At 47.3% G+C, this 20236-nt stretch overlaps 1 protein-coding gene across 2 annotated transcripts in view; it reads right to left on the reverse strand.

Moving 5' to 3' along the window:
• Positions 1 to 20236, reverse strand: part of ARHGAP32 (Rho GTPase activating protein 32) — a 1359293-nt gene that overhangs the window by 945568 nt on the left and 393489 nt on the right. For both annotated transcript variants that reach the window (XM_086956893.1, XM_086956892.1), the window contains exon 3: positions 13616 to 13713. In XM_086956893.1, the coding sequence (XP_086813019.1) occupies positions 13616 to 13713 (98 nt within the window). The remainder of the gene's footprint in view (positions 1 to 13615; positions 13714 to 20236) is intronic.

Below are 20236 nucleotides of genomic sequence, written 5' to 3' on the forward strand. Positions count from 1 at the left end.
GAGGCACTGTTCGATTCCTGTGCCAGGATAACAATTATCAGTGCGAAAGAGTTTTCACTTGTATCCAAGGGGAAGATAATCTTAAAGAGAATGGATGTGAGGCCCGGAGGATATGCGGGTCGCCCAATCTCTATGAAAGGATACTTTTGGGACACTATCGAATACAAAGACAGAACAACAATGTCAAAAGTGTATGTGTCCACCGTAGGTGACAACATCTTGGGCTGGCAAGCACAGAAGGAGTTGGGGGTATACCTGAATCCTAACAGCAATCCCCAAATTTTGATACAAGAGGTACAAGAACCAGAAGAGGGGCTGGTGACAGAGTTCAAAGAAGTGTTCAAGGAAGAGCTGGGATGTTTGAAGAACTACTGCCACAAGATCAAATGGAAAGAAAATGCGAAGCCGGTAGTAGCCAAAGTCAGGAAGCTACCCATTGCCATCCAAGAAGCGGTGAAGACAGAACTCGAGAAATTGTGCAAGGCAGGAGTTATTGTACCAGTGGGAGCGACAGAGTGGTTGGCACCCATCGTGGCCGCACAGAAGAAGGATGGGTCGGTTCGGCTGTGCATCGACCTTAGAGCCTTGAACAAGGAGGTTGTAGTCGACCGTTTCCCGCTGCTCAATATCACCCAGATGATGAGCATGCTAGAGGGGGCAAGGGTATTCTCCACGCTTGACCTTAACTCAGCCTACTTTCAAATCAAACTTCATGAGGAGTCGCAAGAATTCACTGCGTTCGTGACACCCATGGGCGCATACAAGTTCAAAAGGATGCCGTTCGGCTTGGTTTCTGCGGCAGCCGTATTCCAGAGGCTCATGGGAAACATTTTGAAGGAGATTCCAGGTGTTGTATGCTACCAGGACGACGTTCTAGTATTCGCCAGAGACCATGAAGAGCATGATCTGAGACTGAGACAAGTACTATCCTGGTTCAGGTCACAAGGACTGACGGTGAAGAGAGAAAAATGTGTGCTCAGGTGTGCTGAACTAGACTTTTTGGGGCACAAAGTCACGGCAGGAGGAATCCGTCCCAAGGCAGAGCTCCAGAACACCATTGTAAATCTGGCGGCCCCGAAGAGCAAGGAAGAGATCAGGTCTTTCATGGGAATGCTAGTGTTCTACGGAAAATTCATACGGAACCTCACAGGGAGAACGCATGCCATCAGGCTGTTGTTGAAAAAGGAGGCTGTGTTTGTTTGGAGTCCAGTGTGTCAGAGTGAGTTCGGGGATGTGAGGAATGCTCTTGCAGAAGCACCCAGTTTGAAGTCTTACATACCTAATCGTACAACAATAGTCACTACGGACGCAAGTGCCAAAGGTCTAGGTGCGGTGCTCACGCAAACAAGCAAAGACGGAGAAGAAACGATAGCCTTCGCCTCAGGGTCCCTTCAGAAGTCAGAAGACAACTACTCTGTGATCGAAAAAGAAGCTTTAGCAGTATTCTGGGCAGTATTCTGGGCATTGAGCAAATTCAGAGATTTCCTGTGGGGCACAACGTTCATCCTTCGTACCGACCACAAGCCATTGGTGGAGGTTTTCAGTAAGAAGGACCTGGATGCGATCTCCAGTAGGATCAGGCGTTGGGTGGTTGGCCTCCAGGAGTACACTTTCAATGTCGAGTACGTCCCTGGACCCCGGAATCTGGCGACAGACTGTTTATCAAGGCTGGTGAAAGAGTGATGGGAATGAGGCACATGACAGAATGGAAGATGATCTGGATAATCACCAAATGGAAAATGTTTGTGCCATCCAGAGAGCAAAAGGTGACGAAACGTGGAAGTGTGCACTAAAGGATGACGGAGTCTTGGATGAGGTGTGCAAGAGAGTAGTGGACAGATGGAGACATGAAGATAAACATGTGGAGGCTCTTCGGCCATTCTGGATTGTAAAGGATGAGTTGTCCGTGGTCAACGATTGTCTGTTCAGGAGGACGAGGCTGGTACCTCCTGTGACGGTGAGAGAGAATCTTATTGACATGGCTCACGATGGCCACCTGGGCATCACCAAGACCAAACAAAGGCTGAGAGAAGACTATTGGTGGCCGAGCATGGACCTGGCGATTGAAAGGAAGGTGAGAGACTGCATCCCGTGTAGCATCAGCGACAAAGTGCTGAGGCAATTGACACCTCCAATGGTGTGCAGACCACCACCATCAGGACCCTGGGAAAAGTTGGCGTTGGATATCGTTGGTCCATTGACAGGAGAGGTGCGCACGCCTTATATTCTGGTGCTCATGGATCTGTACTCCAGATGGCCAGAAGTGAAGTTGGTGAGCGAAATCACAACTAAGATCGTCATCGAGTTCCTTCAAGGGCTGTTTGAAAAGGAAGGATTGCCCAGCAGTCTACTCACAGATAACGGAGTACAACTGTGCTCGAAAGAGATGGAGGAATTCCTTGGGGAGAGAGGAATCACACACAAGCGTTGTGCCCTGTACCACCCAGAGACAAATGGCCTGGTAGAGCGTTTTAATAAGACCCTCAAGGAGAGCATCCAGTTAGCCAAGGCCAGCGGCATGAACTGGAAGGAAGAAGTATGGAGGCGCATAGAAGCATATAGGTTCAATCCGCACCAGACGACGGGAGTCACCCCGTCCGAAATGCTCCGAGGAAGGATTCCCAACACCAAACTGTCACCAGGGTGGATGGGGTGGCGTAAGGGTTGGTCGGACCACTCCAAAGAAGCGAAAGGATTAGTGAGGCAGGAAAAAACAATGGGGGAGAGGAAAGAAAGATTCGACAGGCTTAACTCTACAAGGGAGACCGGTTTCAAAGTAGGTGATGACATTAAGATCAGGACACCCACTGGCAGGGCAAGTTGGTCAGGATACAGTAGGCCCACCAGGATCACGAAATTGTTTAGGAATGCTATAAAGATCCAGGAAGGGAAGATTTGGAACCTGGGGAGAGTAGTGAAATTTTGCCCACCCGGTCAAGGTTCAGATAGAGGCAGTGAGAGGGAGGGCGACTCCGAGGGGAACAGTGGTCTCCTTTCCAAGAAACGGTGGTCGAACCCCCAACCTGGTGGAAGGACTAGCCAGAGAGTGACCAGACCACCCAAACATTTTGAACATTATGTAATGATGTAATTCCCCTTTAATACTTGGTTGCAATGTTCTATGTTCATTGTTTCTTTCCGCAGAGGAGGGGGATGTGTGGCATCTTCCACCATTTCTTTCCCCCCGGCAACGCAGCTGACATGGAGCGGCTCGCGGTGACGTCATGCCGAATGTCACCGCGACCAGCGTTCTAAGTCGAGCGCCTGACAGAGTGCGAAGTGTCACCCGCCTGGGTCATTGCTGTGGCTGGGGTCGCTGATGTTCCTTTTTACATGAACCCCAAATAAACGACATCTTGAACATTCAGCTTGGTGTCTGGTCAATTAATACCGGATTCCACACTCTTGTTATATAAATGTGAAAATAAAAAGGATTTGTGTTCAAAATAGTGCTACTCTTTCAGTGAATAACACGGTTTATTAATTTGCAATGAATGGCTCTCAGTTGTACATCCTTCTGATGATATTTAATTGAGTTGGTATTTCTAGGGCTCAAGCTCATGACCTAAAGATTTCTGCAGATGTCAGAGTTGAGCACTTAAACGTCTCTTTTGTCTCACATGTTGTGCTAACCTAGACTGCATTCCACCTATTGCTTGCCATTGACTTTGTGCTTTGTTACTCACAGTTGCTTGCTTGCTTTCTATTCGCTGGCTCCATTTGTTTTAGCAGCCCGTCCAGCATGTCTTTATCTCTCCCATGGAGAATTCCCCCTTACCAGCCTCTCTGATTGGCTCCTTCTGTTCTTCACGACTGCTTGATTTTCGGGTCTTCCTTTTTTCTTTTTCCTGAAGCACTCCATGAGAGTTGGTGTTTTATCCAGTCATCTCCCTTATATGCTTCACTTTCCAGTCTCTCATGTTGTTCTCAAGCAAAGTGTGCTTCTGTGCAACGCCTGCGCTTCACGATGATGTCTCGCTCTGTGTGCTTTTCCATCCCCGCCCCGCGCCCATATTGCTCTCTTTCGTCCCAGTGCTTCTGCACTTTTCCTTATAAATGTATTCACAGTACAAACTCAGGCCAAGACCATTGAAGCAGCTTCACCCCATAGCTCTCGCTGTTTCTGAAACCAGATGGGAGCCTGTCTTAGTGAAGCATGGTTGGGAAGGGTGTGTTTTTGTGATTTTTGTTGGCAGCCATCCCCTCTGGCTAATAGTGCTCCAAATCACCTCTCCTCCTCACTCGCTACTGAGTGGTGCCAGGGCCCCTTTAACAAATGTTACACACTCATGCCACCTTCCCTCCCATTCACTTATGTTTACTACAGAGAAATGCCCCATTTGCTTATTTTGAAAGCGTTGTGCATTTCCTTGCTTTGTTTTCTTCCAACACCAGCATGCAGTCTCCCACACAAGGACTCTCTCTTCAAAAAAATCAGACCTTCAACACCTTTTTTGCAATATTTCCCTTGTTTTACCATGTTTTATATTGGTCTTTTTATTAGCCAGTGCCAGGACCCCCACAGCCATGCGTTTCTACATGCCCACCTTTTTGCCCATAGCTCATTCTTACCTCATAGATATTTTTCTCGTTTCAATAAAGTGCTACTTTAAACTTTGTTTTACTTTAATGATTGGCCTTTTCTTTGCTACGAAATGCATATTCCAAACTTGCAACAATCTTGCTGCCCAAATTGGCTTATTAGATGCCTTGATGGACCACCTCCTCACAGGTCAGAAGAATGCCTTCCTTCTTCACTTATATTTATTGCCCTTACCCACTCTGTTGAATTGCCTTATAACTCTTTAATGCTTGTAGTGTTAGAACCTTGTATGTATTGTAATGTTGTATCACTTTAAATGCTCGTGGTATTAAACCACGGAATGTTAGTACATGTATGGTTCGATATTGGGACAGTTACTGAGCAGCCTGAAGACTGGTTGGATCTTCCCCTGGCGCTCACCTGTTGTACTTTGTACTATTTATCTTCTAATAAATCCCACAAATTAATCCATTACTGCGGGATTCCTATTCTACACACTCTGTCTGCCTTGGTTCACATTAGCCAGGAAGACAGTTCTATTTCTCGCTCTCTGTTGGGAGATGTATTGTGGCTTACAGGCCCGGACTGGCCATAGCGGGCACCGGGCAATCCCCCGGTGCGCCGCAAGGGCGGGGGCCGGTTTTGAGCCCCTGGGGGCCGATTTTGTTACAGGTACGTTTTTGCAGCATAGCTGCAAAATTGGCCCTGCAACAAAATCGGCCCAAAACCGGCCCTAGCAAAGCGCTCGGCGACACATCCAACCACATTCCCCGAGTGGGCAGGGGAGGCCGGCCGAGCACTTTGCCAGGGCCGGTTTTGGTTCCCAGTCCGGCCCTGGTGGCTTACCAAGAACAAAAGAGGACTTGGAGCAGGCGAGCAACACCCATTGGACACAAACGGCTTCAGCACACCCCCCCCTACCCCTGTCGTGAGTGGCAGCCCGTGCTCAGACGGCTCTCGGGCACACACACAGCCGCACCCGAGCACTTCACAAGTCTTTAAAATACCATGTGCATGTTAATGAGGCTTTGATGTTGTTTCACCCCTTCCAAGAGCCCCTGCAGCTCCACTCTGCCTACTGCCCAAAGTTTCAGCCCCACCCCCAAATTTTTTCTTAGCCCCCCTCCCCGAAATGTGGCTCTAGTTGCGCCTCTGACTTGCAGCCAGCATTGCTTTCCTTGTCACTCTCATTTGCCTGCTTCTTATCCATGTCACAGCTTGTCAATCTGGTGCTTGTCCCTTTTGAGCAGTACATTTCATGTATGTCCCTTTGCCCTTCACCCTGTGTTGCGGTCTGTCACCCATCTACTTCTTCATGCCCACTCTCTCTTGTGCTTGCCGGTGTACTTCTCCCCACTGCGTCCGCCCACCCGTGCCCTCCATATTGCTTTTCCCTAATCAGTGTGACTTTTGCGTACCTCCCGTCCTCCTTTTTATGGAGTCGCCTAACACCCTCCTCCTTACACCTCTCTTGTGTCAGCGCCCTTCTCACTCTGCCACATGTTACTTCAGTGTTCCCAACAAAAGATTTATTAAATAAATTAATAAACTTTTGCACTTTTGATTTTCTTTTATGTTGCCAATCCAACTTTTTGCTAATTAAAGAGAGAAAAAAGGGCCTGCGTAATTTTTCAGGGACTCTCATGAGAGTGTGCCTACAAAATTATGTGGGCGCCTGCGTTAAAGGCTTTGCTTTCAAGTTTAGCTACTCAGCATAGCATCGCAGATGCTGAGCAGCATGGCTTAAGACCACTGGCAGAGTCAAGGGGTCAAAAATGCGAGATCTATTGGCTTTGTCAATGCCTGTTGTATTCAGGTCTGAGGTTTGCGAGGTCTTTTTATTTTACTAAAATTATATGTATTCTATAATAATGGGGGCTTTCAGCCAGCCATCTAAATCCATTGTTCTGTTGTGTCATTAACATTTTTCTTCTGCATAGTGCAGCATACTGCACGGTGGACTGAGTAAGCCCACTTCGGTCATCAGCTGAATTTACTGTAGGGGAAGCTATTGTGCTCTTTTTACAAGGAGCATATATGCACACAAAGTAGTTCCCATACGTGCTAGGGACAATGTAGGCAATGTGCGCTTTTGGAGACCAAAAAACAATTTTTTGCTGGTATCCTATTTGTGTTTTGGGACTAGTGAGGGTTCAGCAGCTTACCCAACAATTTTGCAAACACTATGACAAAAAAAAAAAGAAAATAACACTGGCAAAGGCAAAAGGCTTGCGGCTATCAACAGACCAAATTCCAATATCAATGCGGGTTTAATATGTATTATAATTAAACATTTATGGGACACTGGGGCTTCCTTTATCCTCATTGATCTTTGTGATTTAGGACACCCAAAGCATAACCAAGGTAAGGTGATGGAGCAGGTTTTTGAGAAAATAAAACCTGCTCGGATGATTCCTCTGTAACATTTATTAACAGTGTGCTGTAAGATTAACGTGCACAAATACAAAACACTGGAAAATGCTTTGTGCATGCAAGCACTAATGCGGAGACTAATGCATGACAGACTAGGCCGCATTTACGTTCAGCTTTTAAATATAATAAAAATAATGCTGCTTTTGCACATTAATGCTCTTGCTAGGAACATAATATGGGTTAGTACAATGGTGGGTGGTAAAAAGTAAAAAGTACATTTCGGGAAATTAATAATGTTTGTTTCTGTTCATTGTAGTGAAAGGTGATGTAGGTTTACATTTCTGCATGTCTGTAATGGGTTAAGAGAAAAAATCATTTAATAAGCCGAAAATCAAGCTCTGAGAGAGAAGTGGCAGAGGCTAACCTTCGAGAGGCATTTGATTGTCTGCCAAGTAACGGAAAGACGGCCATGAGAAAGAGACGATATGTACAACTTCTTCCATCTGAATAATAAAAATGTAGAAATTTGTAACATGTTGCCTGTAGGAGGGTGGATACCTGACTATGGTTACCCCAGATGTTTTGCCTTGTGTTTAGCTGGTTTTGGACTTAGTTGGCCTGGGACCCTGCTAATCAGGGCCCCAGGCTATCTGCTCTCTCTTAAAATGGACTCCATGTACTATAGGTACATACCAATTTGGTACTGGACACCTTGTCAGCCCCTATAGGTGCCTAGGGCATAGGTGCATCCAAGGCCTACCAGGGGCTGCAGCATATATTTTGCCACCCCTGGCTGGTCCTTAAATTGACACAACTGGCTGATCACTCAGCTGGGGCAAGGTGGTGTAATCACCCCTTGCTTAGATATAGTATACCTATATCTAAACCTATATCTGGACACATATATACCTATAAGTCACTCCTATGGCAGGCCTTATCAATCCTGGAGGCAGAGTGCTTGGTTTTATGTGAGATGGTGCTCTAGCATGAGCTGAGCCTGTCTGCAGCTGTCGGGACCAACTCCCTTAGCTGTTCCGGGATATTGCCATACCATGTACTCTTAAGTGCATTATAATCCATCGCGGTTATGTGCTAACTTTGGTTTGGCTTTATCAAAACATGTCGTGTAAGGTGTCATACGATTTGGAATACTACCCCCTCGCCAGTCCTGGAGACGGGGGTAGCATTCCACCCTTCTAGAGGGAGAAGACATGTTACTTTACTGAAACGCGGTTAATCCTAACCAGAGCCTCAGCATCACAAAATGGATGCTGCTGCCACCGACACGAGTCTGAGCTCCTGCTGCTGACCGAAACTTGGCAGAGGAGGCCTGGACAAAGGGTTTCCTGTCACAGGGAGGTGCTACACCTCCCCAGACAGGAGATAGTGGATTGGGGCAGGGAGGGCTGAAAGAAACTAGACACTGCCTGGGGAGCACAAGGCTTCCCTTTGCATAATCCAGTCAAACCGGTTCTGGGGCTCACCAGCCCCAGTCCTGGCGCGAATCTGGACAAAGGGAAAGGGGTGTAACCACCCCCTTCCCTGGTCCCACCCATAGGAGGGACCTAGCAGGTAATCCAACCCACAGATTTTGTATAAGAGTGGGAGCAGTGCCAGCGCACATCAGATTATCCTGACTGAAACTTATGAAACGAAACTCTGGACCCTTCGACATCCTACTCGACGTAGAAGACTGAAGAATCTCCCTTGTGGTCAAGGAGTGACCACTGTGCAAACAGGCACCATCCAGCGCCTCACTGTTTGCTTTGTCGCAGTTCCCGCCGGAACTCGAGTGACAGAGATCGACAAGACCCAGCTATCCTGCCTTCCAACACACAGTCCCAGCGAATCTGAGACCCGTGGAGGCGACCTGAAACGTGGGGCCGGGCCATATTGGAAAAACCACGAAGTGCTGACCGTGCAGCTCCCGAGGCTCCCTCGACGCTGTGCATTGGGGTTTGAGAAGCCCCAGCCCCGAGTAGCTTTTGCACCAAAGCTACCCCCTCCACACTCTGAGTGCTGCGTGGGGCCCTTCTGCATTTTGCTGCTCGACGCGTTGGTCCGGTCGCTTGCCCGTTGGCTAGTGGCCCAGTACCGACGAACTTTTGAATTTGCTCTGCCAGTCCGGTTGCTCTGGACTGGCCCTCGCTCCCCTGAAAAGGATAACCCGCTCTGACCTTGCTGGTCCGAGTAAGAAGCGATCTTCGAATCCTGCGTGGGTTGCGCTTGCCAAGGTTTGTTTGCTCCAATCCGGAAGCCGACAGCGAGAGCCTTCGTGGGACAGCTCGTGGTCCACTCCTGGACATCCTCGGTGCCCCAGAGTCCACGTGGCAGCGGAGACAAGCTTCACGACAACCACCTGATTGCACCCGACATTGCCTGGTTCCTTCCTGATTCCACCCTGGTCACTGCTGAGTGACCCAGGCTCTGTCCCCTCTGCTTTCAGGTTCTCTACAGCTTTGATCCACCCTTGGATCAAACCGGACACTGCTCTTCTGGACGCCTGCAGCATCCTCATCTCCAGGCACCATCAGACTGTGTGACGAAACCTGACCCACTTTGGCACCTATGCACCCTCTTCCTGTGGGTGAGGTAACTCGTTAACGCCGGTGCTCCTGCATTGGTATACACCTCTAGTGTCTAAGTCTAAAGTTTGGTAATTCTAGTCCAGTCGGAAGACTCCTTTAACAGTAACTTTGTAACTTTTACGCACCATTGACTTTTCATTGGTGCATGCGTGTGCTTTAAGCGCTGCACCCGAGTCCCGCGGGCTTTTCCCGACTTCACCACTGCTAGTCCCTAATAGCCCCAGCGATTCCCAAGGCCTCAGGCCTTACCACTGTTCGAGTAGTGATACTTATACCACTATTTTAGTATATGGTTTGCGTGGCCACTGGGCCTCATCCATAATTGTGCAACTTTCATATGTTTTACTGTGCTTTTGTTTAAACGCTTGTGCTTCTAGACTCAAAGAGTATAGAGGATTATTCTGAGAATAAATACATATATTTTTATAATATATAACTTCTGTGGTGTCCTTTAATTTGATATTACAGGATTGTGATTGGTAAAACAGCTGGCTTCACATGCCCTCTTGAGTTAAGCCTTTAAGGCTGCTTAGTCCATGCTACCCTTAGGATAGCTTGTCTATAAGGTTGACTTACAACCATCACCATAAGGGATTGTTTGGACCGATACAAGGTGCCCCCAGAATTGGAGACATCATATATCAGGCCAACTTCTCACATTGCCTTCTCAAGGAAATGTATGGATAGAGTAATGAGATAATGTACTAGACAAAGAACACTAGTAAAACATGATCATAACTATGGTGGTGTGATAGAACCCCTTCACGAATCAGCCAATGAGAGACTGAGTTTTCGTAAATGTTTCAACTACTGTGGATTGGACATGTAGGTTTTAGGGTGTAACTGGGGTGCCCTAGGGGGTGTGGTTACCGTAGCTGTGGCGTGGTTGGGAAGAAGCTTAGATGGAGATCGTCGCTGTCCGTTAGTTTCCGGAGGCCTAAAATGTAAAAATGTAAAGTGATACTTGTATAGCGCACTACTCACCTACAAGGGTCTCAAGGCGCTTGTACGAATACCGCTGTGGAACCCATCCTCGCTTTCCCTGTGAGGCGTCCACTCCTGGGCACCCCCAAGGTGAAGCCAGGCATCCTTAGCGTTGTGGGGGCCGTTGTGGAGATTAAGCAAGCTATTGCCCAGAGTTGCAGAGTGGGACCCATGATTGGAATAGGCATCGAGGCGAGAATTATCAGGTCCGTGGAATTGTTTGAGCCCAAGACCCGCCGAGGCGGGAAATTGAACCCTGATCCTGGGCTAGACCTCTGCATCAGGGTCTGCCACTCTAACCATTGAGCCACACTTCTCCAAATGCAACCCAAGGGAGTACCACAAAGTTGGGGGAAGGACTAATTTAAGGCAAAAAGACATTGGTGTGCTCTTAAAATAATCTTCGAATCTTTGTCTTATGTAAGATCAATGTGCACCTCACCTAGCCCATCCTTAACCCATCCTACAGCACCCTGAGGGGGGGGAGGGAAGGGGGCGGCGGTGGAGAGGGAGGGGGGAGGTTAAACTGAATAGCATGCTTATGCAATCGAGCCCCCACTGGGCTCTACAACAGACCCAACAAATGCGCCCCCCCCCCTAAAAACCTGTTCTGTCAACACATTCACTTCAGTAGCAAAGGGCCCCCTCCCCGCCAGCAGGCGACCTCACCCTATTGGCTACTGCCAAAACGCTGGACAACTCAAGGTTTCATCACCTGTCATGAGTTTCAGCCAAGACCTGCGGACTGACCCCCCAAAACCAGGGAGATCTGGAAAGTAAGAATGTAGTGAAGAGCTAGAGCAGCCCCCCCCCCCCACGCCGTGGTGGGGGCGTGATAAAAAAAAAAACACCTGCTGAGAGGAAGCATGGGGCATGCTGAGGGGAGCAGGAAGAGTGGGGCGCTCGGACGCCTTGGGGGCTCCTGCTGAGTGGGGGCAGAACCCCCACATCACTATCCAACAACCGAGGCCTCACCCCACGGGGAGAGGCAACGAGCAGCAGCAGGTCCCATTCCTAGACAGGGAAGCGTCCGCAGAACGGTAGCGCCCCGAGGCAGGGAGTTCTCAGCGCGAGCAGCCAGCAGTCTGTCGGCTCAGCCCTGCGGGGAGCAGTGGGGGGGTACAAGTCCTGCCAACCCACTCTTCGCGAGCAGGGCACCGCACGCACCCCGAGGGCCGGAAACCTAATGCGGAGTATGTACCTCAGGGTGACGCGTCCACACACCAGGGGAACGCGTGCACACACCAGGGTGACGCATCCACACGCATTAAGGCAAAACCAACATTAGAAAGTTGATAAGCTTAGCGCAGCGAACCCTGACCGCACGCGTTTAACACTTGTATATAGCTACGTGTTGAAGTAAAGTTTATCCGGCTTCGAAGCACTACTCTGAAGTGATACCGCCGTTACTCACCTTGGTGCGTAGAGATCGCTCCCGTGGGCATGCCACTACCTCGTCTAATACATCAGTTTATTCCGGGAAACTCCAGCAATCTCACAAAGCTGCCAGTACGTATCCCCCCCCCCCACCCCAAGCTGCCAGTACGTATCCCCCCCCCCCCCTTGGTGGGAGGTATACATGTATATACCATGTAAGGGAGAGGAGAGCAAACAATGTAATCCCAAGTTCACGCCCGGGAGTTACTCATTAAAGTGCACTATATTATAGGTTAACTTCTAGGCACGTGGAGGAATTATAGTCGGACTAATTTCCAAAAAGGGTACTTCCGCATACATCTCTCCGCTGAAAAGGTCTGTTTTGGGAGGGCCTTGTTGGAGCGCAGGGCGCGCAGAAGAAATGCAGCTGCTCGCCCAGCTAGCCATCCATGGCACGTGCGCCCGGTGCTGCGGCCGTGTCAGGAGGGGGGTCATGGATACGTGGGGGCACATGAAAGTGAACAGCAAAGAGGCGTCCTGGGACAGCCCCCCGCCATATCCTCCGTGGACGTCATTCCTCCACTCCAAGCCCAGGCTTCAAGGCGCACTCACCTGTAGCCACCGCTTTACCCCGGCTAAAAGGTGCAACTCAGTCACTTGAAAGCACCTCCAAAGCCATACCGTCACCCCGTGCCCAGGCTTCAAGGCGCACTCACCTGAAGGTGCCGCTCCTCCGTGAATCCACCCCTTCACCCCAGATGCAAGGCGCACTCACTTGTAAACACCGCTCTTCCTCCAACGCCATACATCAAGCCCGTGCCCAGGCTTCAAGGCGCACTCACTTATAAACACCCCTTCACCCCGGCTGCAAGGTGCACTCACGTGTAAACATCGCTCTCTCCATCATACTTCCACCCCAAACCCAGGCTTCAAGGCGCACTCACTTGTAAACACCATTTACCCAGGCTTCAAGGCGCACTCACTTGTAAACACCCATTCACCCCGGCTGCAAGGTGCACTCACTTGTAAACATCGCTCTCTCCATCATAATTCCACCCCAAACCCAGGCTTCCAGGCGCACTCGTTTCCTGTCCTGTTAATCTTTGTTCCCTGAAACTATCTCAGGGGACCCCTACTTAACTACATGTCCAGGGGGTAGTATTTCCTTAGGTTAGTATTAGCTAAATGATCCATACTTTGCATAATCATTTGCAAATTTATTTTGTCCCTGAAACTTTTGTCTCTTCACCTATCCATTCCTTCATGTGCATTCATTCATTTTGATATAAGTCTTACACTGTTTGAATTGATAAATGTTCTCTCTCTTTGTGAATAATGCTTTGTTTGCCTTGTGATTCTGTACATGATGAGCTCCTATTTACTTCAATATTTGGTGATAAACATATATTAACTTTACATCGAGTTTGTAGATAGATAGATAGATATTACCATCAACTTCTCAACTTTAGGTCCATCGAAGAAAGGAAAGAAGTTGATCTGCTCAGTTGGGTATTTAGAGGTTAGAAACAAGCCTGTATAATGAACAACTGATTACGAGTGTCCATTAGTCTTGAAATCCACCTGCCAGCATCATTTCAGCGGATAGTGTTTTGGGTAAATGTGTATGGGCCTGTGTATTGTCATCAATTATCGATCCCTGATTGGCGCTGGATCAAAGGTGAGGGGATTGGGAGGGTAGGAAGCGCCCATACCCACCCACAAAAACACACAGAAAGAGATGTCAACTTACTTCTTTACGTTTTTTACTTTCATGCTTGCGGTGCTGCCACATGGCCGAAGTGGGAGGTCTCCTGGTATTGGTAACTCTGGGAAATCAGCTCCTCTGGCCTACAAAAAGAGGTTGAAAGACAATTAGACACATAGGGTGAATAACTACCCGCTCCTCTTCAGCTCATTTGCTTTTGCAGAAACACTGTATCACGGCGTGGCTCGTAATACCTTGCATTTCTGAGTCATTACACAAATTAAAATGTTATTAACATTAACTATTAGTGAGCAGTAATATAACTTTCTTCACAATGCAGACATTTTCTCATCAATGACAGTTTCATCTTATATTGGCACCACTTTCTGCAGGAAAAAATCAGGCCCAGGTTTACCGCTAATAATTACCAAAAAGCAGAGGAACTGGGAGGAAACAGGGTGAGGTCCTGACCTCACAACTTTCTGATAAATTTCACTGTGCAAAAGGAGGTTGGAGCTTATGGGTAGAGATGGTAGGGGAACGGGCGGTTAACCCATAGCTTTTGTGAGGCATGAGGGTACGGGGCTGTGTGCTGAGAACTGTCCCCCCCCGCCATAATTGCGCTCCCAAAAAAAGAAAAACTGTTGAGGCTGCTGCTGATTTCGTGGTGTAAGAATTGGGCGTCTCTGGTTGGCGCAGGTAGGTACTTGTGCCAAGCACGGACCCTCTCCTCTAGTCAGGGCAAGGGAATTACCCTCTTAAAATAACCCCTGCTCACCCTCTAGGCGGCGTGGCGCGAGTAGTCAAGGCTAGTTCAGAGGCGATGTAAGTTAAGCATTTGTGACCACATACAGTAACCCAGTGACAACACAACAAATGGACACCACACAAGGTTTTGTATCAAAAATAAGTTATACTTTATAAAGAGTTACCACAAGACCTATAAACGACAAAAAGAATCCACAGTACTATCAAATTTCAAGAGTTCAGGTTTAAAAAACTTAGTTCAAGGTTCTTTGTGAGTCGGTAGCCTTGTCCGGTTACAGCGTTGCTGAAAAGAACACAGAGTCGAACAAATCCAGCAGACCGCGTCGGTACGGGCTCACTCAAATGGTCGACAGACTTGGTCACAGTACCTTTTACTTGGGACGGCCGGCACGGACGTGCAAGCCGGTTCCTGTGATCGTCGCGTTGTAGAAAAAGAAAGCGTTGCAGGTCACGGTGTCCTTCCAGTCGCAGTGCAGGCTACAGCTTGTTGACAGAGTCGGTGAGCTCAGAGCTTGCGTTGTTCGAGGCGGATGTTGCTCGTTGCGGTGCTTCCAGCTTTACGGTGCGGTGAACGAGCCGGAGTTCGGGAGCTGGCATCGATCAGTCCGGACAGCGGTGCGAGTCGGGCGGTGCGTCGCAAAGCGTGCGAGGCGGTGCCCAACTCCGGTGCGGTCACAGGACTCGAAATCAGCAGCAGTGACCGCGTTGGTCAGACCAGTTCTATTCGGTGTAGTGAGGCGTTGCACGTCGCGGTGTCCTTCCGGTGCAGGCTAAGGCTCGTTGACGGCGTCGAGAGGGAGTAAGTGAGCGCAGACCTTGTGTTGTTCAAGGCGGACGTTGCTCAATGTGGTGCCTACAGGCCACCAGGCCGGTCGTGAGAGTCGGTCACAGCTCCCTGCCTCTGTAGCCACTGGAACAGCAGCAATTCACAAAAGCTGGTGAAGTCCACTGGTCCTGGGACTTCTGTCAGGAGGCAAGCTCTCTTCCAAGCCCTTGGAGATCTTTGTACAAGTTGAAAATTAAAGGTAAAGTCCACAAAGTCCTTTCTTCTCTCTTTGGCAGTCAGGCAACCACTGCAGGCCAATCCCCCAAGCAGCACTTCAGCTTGGGAATAGTCTCTCCTCAGTTTCTTCAGGTTCCTTCTCCTCAGCAGATGTATTGTCTTGTCAGTTCCAGGAGTGATCTAATTTCTTGGGATCAGGGTCCCAATATTAATACCCCAAAATCCTTTGTTTTCTGAGGGGGGAAGGGCCTGTGCCCAGGCAAAACCAGTTCTTAAGCACTCTGTTTACCAGACTTCTCCTTTCCTTTCACAGCGCAGGGCAGGCACATTAGGCGCCCCACATGAGGGGGAGCCAGCATTGTGGAAAGCAAGTACAGTCCTGGAGCACTTTGTTGACAGTCTTCCCCCTCTTCTTTCAGTGTGCAGGGCAGAGACATCAGACACACCACAGGGGGTGGAGCTGGCATTGTAGAGGGAAGGCCCAGCCCTATTCAGGTCCCAGGTGCAACTCCTCCCTCTCATCTAGATGCAGATATCCCTATTCACCATCAGGCTGCCCCAGCCTGTCTCCTGGAATTACCCAGCCCTGTTACACACAAACCCAGACAAGGAATACACAACCTCGCAGAGGCAGGCTCAAATGGTTAGGCAAGCTAATACCTACTTTCTACAAGTGGTATTTGCAAACCCAGAATATTAAAATAAACTTTCCTAAAATATGTATTTTATTATTCTGAGTCCAGGCATACTAAACTCGAATTTCTACCATGTTCTCTGACTTTGCTAGGATTATAAAGTGTAATAATTCTAACAGCCCATGCTGGCCTAGGGAGAACAGGTAGCCTTGCAATAGTGAAAAACGAAAATGGCTGTAATTCACTATTAGCACATGCCACACACATCAGGGATTGTCATACCTTATACTGACAATGCACCCTGCCCTTGGGCCTACCATAGGATTGACTAATATGAAGAAAAAGGAAGGTTTAGGGACTGGCAAGTGGGTGCACTTGCCCAGTCAGCATGACAGTACCAGACTGCAGGCAGGCTCTGCAATGGCAGACATTAGACATGTTTTACAAGGCCGCTTCTGTGGGTGGCACAACCAGTGCTGCAAGCCCACTGGCAGTATTTGGATTTGCACGCCCTGGGCACACTCAGTGCACTATACTAGGGTCTGACAAGTAAACCAAATATCCAATCAGGGAGCCACTAATCAATATATACATTATTTTACAGTAGGGAGAGCATATGCACTTTAGCACTGATCAGCAGTGGTAAAGTGCCCAGAGTCATAAAATAGCCAACAACAGGTCAGAAAAAATATAGGAGGAAGGCAAAAAGTTCAGGGATGACCCTTCAAAAAAGGTCAAGTCCAACACCTGGGGACTTCGCAAAATACCCCAAAAACATCCGCAGTATCCAGCTTCCATATATGAACGAGTGAGAAATCCATATGGCACTGGGTTTCCAGCTCATTTTATCTTCACCAATATGATATTGGTCTGTCACTGGGAAACAGATGTCGTGTCACACGATGTAGGACCATGTGTGTTGGCAGGTCTGTGGGGTCTCGTTGCTGAAGTGCAGACTTTGGAACGCTAATCATGGCTTCGACCATTGACCAATGGTGAGCTTTTGGCAGCTGACGAGAACCATCAGTTTGATCAAATCTAGTGATATCAACTCAGACTAAACACACATTAGGGGCTGAGTCTGAAGGTGGGATTGTGTTATGACCGGACAGAAAGAGGGGCGAGGATGGGAGTATCAACAAACATGAACAAAGAATTTTCTTTCAAAGGATTACAGGCAAAAACAAAGGGAAGAAGACTGGAAAAATATATTTCATTAAATCTTTCTGATTCATATTTTCATTGTGTTGTCTCTGAAATATGTATTTACCATGAGCTGGTACACTGCAGGGAAAGAAGCAAATGTTACTTCAAACACTAACACAACGGCCTAAATTAAAATAATCTCCGTTTAATTCATAAAAGGTAGCACTGCCCTGAGCAAGATTAAAAGATATATGATATATGCCTATTTTGACAAAGTATAGAACCATTATAGAAAACATCTAAATTTAGAAAGAAAACAAATTGATAAAATAGTAAAATTACTTTTCTGGAGATATTTTTTCTACAATGCAGCCTCAGCGCCGTGATATCCTACCTAGGATGATTGTTAGCGCTTTATAAATAAATTAAATACAAATACAAATACAAATGGGGTAATATTAAAATAACTACCGCAAGACATACAAATTCCGGTTTCAGATATTTAAGTCATACGTATATAAAAGAAAGCACTAATGAGTATAAGAAATAATCATACAACATTTCATACAAACAGAACTGTACACATTCAGTCAAATGTCATACAGCCATAACCGATTGTTAGGACCTTTCATACCCAATCATCAAATGGGAACTGTCCTGTTTATGAAATATGACCACAGGCCTCTAATAGATAAAATATGTTGTCTTGTGACATTAGCGACTGAGGAATTAAATGGCCAAAGTTTTTATCAGGAGTCCACCAATTGACTATATTGTGTGATCCTGTGCAAATCACACTACCTCCACACGTACAAGCTGTCTAGCCTGCCATCATTCAGAGGACGCTGCTCCACTAAGTAACTTGTGAGCTACTGGTTACCTGCAAGTAGTTCTCCTGTGTGCATCCCAGTCTACTAAACTCGAACCCTTTGCTTGATTAAATTAATGAAAGTGTGCCAAAACTGCCTATTTCAAGACGAAAATGTGCGTATTTTCAGAATTCATAAGTTGTGTGGAGAAAAACAGCTACATTTCAAAAATGGTATTTAAAGCCGAATATTAAGTAATAAATCAGGTGGGGAGACTTATTTATAATATAATTACTTTTGTGTCAAAGCACTGTGCTGTGGCCGGCATATATTTCCGATGTAAGTGAATTCCAGACAAAGGCTTTTTTACCTTACTGCTGGCAACCCTGCCGAATACACTGAGGTGATCAAGGCTGGTAATCCTGGATATAGTGGTCACGGATGTACTCTTGTCTGGTGTGTTCATTACTACAACACCAATAATAACCCTACCTCGTGATGGTTTTAATTGAACATAGGAAACTCTTTTTACATAAAAGGTTGGAGACCTCCGATTTTGAGTATCTAGATATTAGCAAAATGATAAACAAAGAAACAAATTATATGAAATATCCTGTTTGTGAAGAGTCTGAAGCTAAATGTAATTACGATACCCAGATGTGCTAACAAATGCAACAACTGCCAGTCTGTATAAAAGTACCGGATTTTTAAAAGTGCGCCGTGGATTTCACATGAACAACTTCTTTCTTTCTCCGCATTAAGGGCCTCATTACTATGTTGGTCGGAAAGTATTCCGACCGACTCCTTGTCAGAATCTGTTACGACTCGAATTCGGGAAGTCTGACCGACCGATTACGATGTTTCCGAACACTGTTTGGTCTGACTCTCACTGACTTCAATGTGAGACTGTGTTCCGACCGACAACATAGGCTCCCATTGAAGAAAGAGGTGGTTGCGGAAACCTTGAACCCTGTGGTGGGCACCCCATGGTGCCTGCCACACTGTGCATGTTTGTAAAGAGGGGTCACAACCGGAGGCCTCAGGGTGATGGTGCCCCCCAAAATCGATCTCTGACAGTTGTTCTGTGTCGGACAAACTGAGTCGGAAAGGCTGTCCGAATCCGACGTCGCAATATGCCGGTCGGAAACGCGGTCCAAAGACCCGTACGATTTAGTGCCAACCGACTTGGTTTCTCCTAATGCGGATCAGAACCGAGTCGGAAAGACTGTAAGGTTAAGTTGCATCGTAATCGGTCGGACATGTTTCAGAGTCGATCGGAAACATGGGTTCCGAGACGGATTCAGACAAACCAAATGCCGTTCGGAGCCTTTCCGACCGACATCGTAATGAGGCCCTAAGTTCTTGGAGTGGTGGTTTTCTCTCCCCTCCAGCTGTATTTAATAGTCCTCTTAGATTTGAAGGTGTGCTTGTCTCTTTCCAAGCAAGTGATTGTGAGGACGAGATGTGTTTCGTTCTCGCTCCAGAATGGCTTATCAGTAGGGATATTCATCCGAACATCAGTACACTTTGTTGTTATCAAAAAGAGAACATGATAGGAGTAAATTATAAATAAATGCTAACAGAAAAATATATTGCACTGAAAGTATAAATCCCTACTGAGGCATGACTCGTGATGGCATCTTCACAGTTCACATTTTGCAAAATGTCTAGTCTCATGTACAGTTAATTATTTTTCTTTTAAAACATATTTTATTGGAATTTAGTGGCGATACTCCAGGGCCTGTCCGGATATATAGACAACATCACATGTAGCTTAAATCAAGGCAAACCCAATATTATAACATTCAAACCCCCTGGCAGAGACCAAGTACTATGTACAGATCATTCTTTGACCCACAAGAGTCAGTTTATGTCTTAATCTGAGGGCTCTATCGTTTTATGAGTAAGCCCAATATGGAATAAGCAACATTTCATGGTTGTGTTATTAGCATTCTATTTAAATGAATGTGATTTTACTCAACTAGTCTCACAACATTCATCCTTCTATGCTATATGCTTTGTCCCAGGCTCCCATCTGGGTGCTTCATTTTTGCTGATGTCAGAGTTGTGCCTTTCCGTGAGCAAGTGTTGCCTATGGGGCAGCTTTACTCTGGTTTTGATGCTCTTCGTGTTACTACAATGACATGCGTGTGCTGCTAAGTGAGTGCATCATACTGCCATTGGGTTAAATCGTGCTTTCTCGAGGTCAGACTAGGCAATCTGGTAGTGGCAGAAGTGCTGCTCCGACGGGGGTGGGGAGAGGTGTGTGTGTTTTTGACTGTTTCTGCTTGTTTTCTGGTCTGCT

This window comes from Lissotriton vulgaris, chromosome 2_1, assembly GCF_964263255.1.
Source record: "Lissotriton vulgaris chromosome 2_1, aLisVul1.2, whole genome shotgun sequence".
NCBI lineage: Eukaryota > Metazoa > Chordata > Amphibia > Caudata > Salamandridae > Lissotriton > Lissotriton vulgaris.